Raw genomic sequence first — 6,205 nt, forward strand, 5'->3', positions numbered from 1 at the left:
CTCTCTTTAGGACTTAAGTCTAATAACACTGATATGATACTTTCTTGAAAACCTAAGACATAAGATTTCAATTAAAAACTTTTAAGAAGGATAAAAGCCATTCTACCTATTTTATATTTCTTAAACTCTGTTTTCATATACTTGGAGGATCAGTATCATAATCTGCCTATACAGAGAGGGAACATTTTAAAACTTCTGTGCAGAAAAGAGTTAATTAATATAGCAGGCCTAAGACTGCTACTCTTTGAAAAGCCTGTATATAAAAGTTGGCCCTTGGCTAGTGGCTAGGATCTTGGATTTGGGGCAATGTTCTACCATTTCCTAACTCATGTAAGCATCTTAATGTACCTAAACTATGTGTACAAACTATATAGCTTATGCTGACAACCTGCTTTCTTTCTGAGAGTGAAGCTTTGGTAAGGAGGTTACTGTTGATTTCCTACAACTCTCACCTCCCAGCTCTGACACATGCTCCAGGTAAGCCTATGTTGTGACAGCCACATAAACCTTGACTTAGCATCCTCGGCAGATAAAACAAATGAATAAAACATGAAAAACAATAAAGTGAAAGTCATTTAACTCTCTATTTCTCAACCATATGTAAGTACAGACTGAGGTGACAAGGCTCACTCACCTCGGAAGAAATACTGGTTTCTGTGCTAGATGTTCGCGAAGCTCAGGCGAGGTAGTATCAGAATTCATATATCGCTCCACATAGTCTGACCAGCGCTAAGATGGCAAACACAAAATAAGGAAATCACAAAAACAGCTCCTAACACATCAGGTACTCTAGTAAATTCTATGACTTCAGTACAAATTTATAAATTTAAAGATTAAAAAAAAAGTCCCTTTCTATAATGACATGATTGTTACTAAGTACTGAAACACAGATTAAAAATTCTGTTAGCCAGCAATACTGCTAAGTTTCTCTGAGATGCTAAGGTTATCAGAAGTTGTAAACAGGTAGAAGCTGGCTCACTGCCAAGTTTCATTTCCCCACAGAGGATTTTGTTAAACAACAAAATTTATATTATTGTGTCAAATGTCTCAAAGTATCCCTTACATTACAATCTAGATTTCTGACATCTCATTTAAAAAAAAAAAAAAGAAAAGATCTGACGATAAGCCAATGTTCCCACCAAACAAGTCATCCCACATGTCCCCCCCATCATCATACAAATGGCCTGGCTCTGCCATTTACATTATCTGCCAGAACCAACTATGATAATCACATCTGTGTACTCAGAGGTTGAGAACTCTGGGCTTTATTGGTCCAATAAAAAGTAAACATGACCCAAAGAATCAAGATGACATGAAAAAGATGGTACCTCATTTGTTGGTTTTTATACTTTAGGAAAAAAACAGGAAAGCTGCCAACCATAAGACTTCCTTAGAGGAGATAGCTTTACTAAGTGCAAGATGAGGTTAACATCTATAACCAGGCAGCCCTTCTCTTCAGCTGAAGACATGGCTGGATTGACTCGTACTTTAAGCATCCAGGTCATCCATGCATCACTTGGTGCAGTGAAGCACTGACTTGTACTTTAAGCATCCACGCATCCAAGGCACCCTTCAACAGGCCTAAGGTGCCTTGGTCTTTTGGCAGACAGGGTCACTGGACAGAATCTCAGGACACGCCAGCTCTGCTTGGCAACTGGGCTCTGTGATGTACTTGCTCATACCTCTGCTTCCACAGGGTCATCTGAATTCTCCTCTTCTGTGTCCAGAAGCTCAATAGTCAGCTGGACCTGCCCTTGGCTTTGAATAAACATAAGCTGCAAATAAGAAACCTAAGCGTAAACAAAAGAGCATCTCTACAGCAATAATACGTCTTCTCAAGGAACAGGAGGTAGAGAGGCAATAAACTTAGTAAACTTTGCCCCAACTGAAGAAATTAGGAAGACATTTAATCTTGGGAGGCCAGTGATAAAGGTAAGTCTGCACTTGCTACAAGTAAAATGAAATATAACCATTTCACGTTTCAAACTTCTAGAATTCGCTAAAATAATAATCACTGCCAATAAGAATGTTTTACAAAACAAATATTTTGCTTGTCAGAAAGAAATATGGCACATGTAGCCAGAACCACAATGTCAATGCTCTGTCCACTGATAATCCCACTTCTAGGATGTAATACAAAGATGGAAATGAGTTTACAGTGTTTAAAAAATAAAGGGGCTGGGCACAGTGGCTCACACCTGTAATCCCAGCACTTTGGGAGGCCAAGGTGGGTGATCACCTGAGGTCAAGAGTTGGAGACCACCCTGGCTACCATGGTGAAACTCCGTCTCTACTAAAAAATTACAAAAATTAGCTAGGCTTGGTGGTGCATGCCTATAGTTCCAGCTACTCAGGAGGCTGAGGCAGGAGAATCCCTTGAACATGGGAGGCAGAGGTTGGAGTGACCTGAGCTCGAGCCATTAGACTCCAGCCTGGGCAACAAGAGCTAAACTCCATCTCAAAAAAAAACGTCAACATTGAGGGTTAGGTACCGTAGCTCATGCCTGTAATCCCAGCACTTTGGGAGGCCAAGGTGGGCAGATCATGAGGTCAAGAGTTCAAGACCAGCCTGGTGAAACCAACATGATGAAACCCCATTTCTACTAAGAATACAAAAATTAGCTAGGTGTGGCGGTGCGTGTCGGTAGTCCCAGCTACTCAGGAGGTTGAGGCAGAACTGCTTGAACCCAGGAGGCTGAGGGTGCAGTGAGCTGAGACTGCGCCACTGTACTCCACCCTGGCAACAGAGCGTGACTCCATCTCAAAAAAAAAATAAATAAATAAAAAATAAAACACAACAAAAACCAATAACTGCATTAATACTACAATAAATGGCTGGGTTTGGTGGCTCATGCCTGTAATCCTAGTACTTTGGGAGGCCGAGGTGGGTGGATTGCCTGAGCTCAGGAATTCAAGACCAGCCTAAACAACGTGACAAAACCTCGTCTCTATTAAAAATATAGAAAATTAGCTGGGCGTGGTGGTGTGCGCCTGTAATCCCAGCTACCCAGGACACTGAGGCAGGAGAATTGCATGAAACTGGGAAGCAGAAGTTGCAATGACCTGAGATCCCACCACTGCGCTCCAATCTGGGCAATAAAGTGCCACGATGTTTAAAAAAGAAGGAGAAGAAAAAAAAAAAAGGCTTCATATGCCTTAGAATAAGGAACAACAACAACAAAACAAAGGTATTAAGAACCAGGTGTGATGGCTCATGACTAAAACCCCAGCACTTTGAGGAGGCTAAGACAGGTAGATCACTTCATTCCAGGAGTTTGAGACCAGCCTGGGGGCAACATGGCAAAACCCCATCTCTACTAAAAATACACAAATTAGCCAGGTGTGGTGGCTCACACCTGTGGTCCTGGCTACTTGGGAGGCTGAAGGGGGGGAACTGCTAGAGCCCAGGAGGCAAAGGGTGCAGTGAGCCATTTTGTCACCACTGCACTCCAGCCTGGGCAACAGAGTGAGACCCTGTTTCAAAAAAAGACCAAAACAAAAAAGTTTTGTTATAAATGGCACCAATTTATATGAAGTTTTGAAATTCTGAGTTCTACAAATATTATTTGTGTGATTAAAAAAATCCATACTTAAAAGCAACACACCAATAGAGGCAAGCAAACCATGTTTTGCACAAAACAACGCTCAATGGTGATGGCACATGGATCTCTCCTTTCAGAACCCTGAGATTCTCAGTGCCCTTATCCTAAGGGCTTTCTGCAGACAAGGTAGCTATCAGAATCACATGGAGAAGATCAGAGCCTGAAACTTGAGAACTTTTTATTTCAACCTCCTTCATTTGATACAGGAGAAAACTGAAGTTCAGAGTTCTGGTTTCTCAAGGCACACTACCAGTCAAGAAATACACAGAGCCAGAAGCTAGATCTAGCTCAGTGTTCTGTTAAAGTTTTAAAAATTCCAACTGGCTGGGTGCAGCGGCTCACGCCTGTAATCCCAGCACTCTGGGAGGCTAAGGCGGGCAGATCACCTGAGTTCGAGAGTTCAAGACCAACCTGACCAACATGGAGAAACCCCATCTTTACTAAAAATACAGTAATAGCTCGACATGGTGGCACACGCCTGTAATCCCAGCTACTCAGGAGGCCGAGGCAGGAGAATTGCTTGAACCTGGGAGGCGGAGGTTGCGGTGAGCTGAGATCATGCCATCACACTCCAGCCTGGGTAATAAGAGTGAAACTCCATCTCAAAAAAAAAAAAATTCCTCTCTGCTAGTAAAGCTATAATCTGACAACATAATATATACACAAACGCACAGTTATTTCCAAAACAGATTTTTTTTTGGGGGGGCAGACTCTGAATTTTTATAATTTATAATTTATTTTTAAGAACTGCAAAATATTTCTTCAGTATTCATAACAGCATGTCATGAACCAATCCCCACAGTGAGTTGGAAATCTAGGTTGTTTCCAACTATTTGCTTTTATAATTATCCAGTATAATGGTGAAAAACTGGAAATAACCTAAATGTCCAACAATACAAGCATTAATTCTCTATAAAGTGAGTATCAAATAGCCATAAAAAAGACATTAAAGATCCAGAAGTGTTGCTAATTGAGCAAAAATATGTTAAAGACCATTTCAGGTCAAATGCAGTGGCTCACACATGTAATCCCAGCACTTTGGGAGGCTGAGGTGGGCAAATCACTTGAGGCCAAGAGTTTGAGACCAGCCTGGCCAACATGGTAAAACCACATCCCTACTAAAAATATAGAACTTAGCTGGGCATGGTGGTAAATGACTGTAATCCCAGTTACTAGGGTGGCTGATGGATGAGAATCACTTGAACTCAGGAGGCAGAGGTTGCAATGAGTCAAGATTTCACCACTGCACTCCAGCCTGGGCAACAGACTGTGACCCTGTCTTAAAAAAACAAAAAATAAAAAGTTAAAGACCATTTATATACTAAAGTATAGAGAAGTTTAGAAATGTCATCAACGATAATTTTAGGATAGAATTCTAACGTGACTTTTTTTTTTCCATTTCATTTTTTTGGGACAGAGCAGGCTGGGGTGCAGTGATGCGATCAGAGCTCACTACAGCCTCAACCTCCCAGGCTCAAATGATCCTTCTACCTTATTTTCCTGAGTAGCTGAGACTACAGGTGCACACTACCATGCCTGGCTAATCTTTGTATTCTTGTATTTTTTGCATAGATAGGGTTTTGCCATGTTGCCCAAGCTGGTCTCAAGTGATCCACCCACCTCAGCCTCCCGGAATGCTGGGATTGCAAGTATCGGCCACGTGTGCAGGGTCCATGTTTTCTTTTCTGTAATGACCATAATCATGGATTTGTACCAACATTTTTCTAACAATAATACTTACAAAGCATACTCTGAAAAATATCCAGAGAAAAAGAAGAATACAGAATTGTAAAAATCATGTGTAACTTTTCTTTTTTAAGGCAGGAAAGAAGCAAAGTAGATTGTCTAGGAAGATAGCTATTTCCACTCTGTATTTCTCTGATGAATTCATTAGGAACTCTAAAAAGTTCCAAGAGTAGAATCATGGGTCAAAGTACCCTGGCTTTAACTTCTGGTTCAGAAAATCCTAACAACTTACATTGTCACAAGCAAGGTCTTTGACTACATGAGCATCTCTCACCTTAAAGCAATTCTCATCTGACATTAGCTGCTCGGCTTTCCGCTGATATGTTGACTCCAGGAGGCTCCTTGAGTTCTGTGTGTTCAGCTGGCCTCCAGTGGCCCCATTATTATTTTCTGCCAGGTAAAGGTCAGTCACCTGTACACAGATCTCATCACTCACAATATGCTGCAGCTGGAATCAAACAAAGGCAAGCTGTTAGTGAACACAGAAAACATTTCTCCATTATACAATCAACATTCCTTTAACTGATCCTGTCACTCAACTCAAAAAAAGGTTTTTTTGGCTGGGCACAGTGGCTCACGCCCATAATCCCAGCTCTTTGGGATGCCAAGGCAGGCAGAACACAAGGTCAAGAGATGGAGACCACCTAGGCCAACATGGTGAAACCTCGTCTCTTTAAAATATAAAAATTGGCTGGGTGTGGTGGCATGTGCCTGCAGTCAGTCCCAGCTACTCAGGAGGCTGAGGCAAGAGAATCATTTGAAACCGGGAGGTAGAGGTTGCAGTGAGCCAAGATCATGCCATTGCACTCCAATCTGGCAAAAGTAAGAGTCAGTCTAAATTAATCTCACCAAAAAAA

At 41.6% G+C, this 6,205-nt stretch overlaps 1 protein-coding gene across 4 annotated transcripts in view; it reads right to left on the bottom strand.

Annotated features, from left to right (window-relative positions):
• The window catches only part of SIN3A (SIN3 transcription regulator family member A), an 87,910-nt gene that overhangs the window by 7,684 nt on the left and 74,021 nt on the right, over nucleotides 1-6,205 (bottom strand). For all 4 annotated transcript variants that reach the window (XM_017547946.2, XM_017547944.2, XM_017547947.2 and 1 more), the window contains exons 17-19: nucleotides 5,623-5,796; nucleotides 1,683-1,775; nucleotides 635-729 (exon numbers count right to left, since the gene is read on the bottom strand). In XM_017547946.2, the coding sequence (XP_017403435.1) occupies nucleotides 635-729; nucleotides 1,683-1,775; nucleotides 5,623-5,796 (362 nt within the window). The remainder of the gene's footprint in view (nucleotides 1-634; nucleotides 730-1,682; nucleotides 1,776-5,622; nucleotides 5,797-6,205) is intronic.

This window comes from Cebus imitator, unplaced genomic scaffold, assembly GCF_001604975.1.
Source record: "Cebus imitator isolate Cc_AM_T3 unplaced genomic scaffold, Cebus_imitator-1.0 Scaffold203, whole genome shotgun sequence".
NCBI classification, from domain to species: domain Eukaryota; kingdom Metazoa; phylum Chordata; class Mammalia; order Primates; family Cebidae; genus Cebus; species Cebus imitator.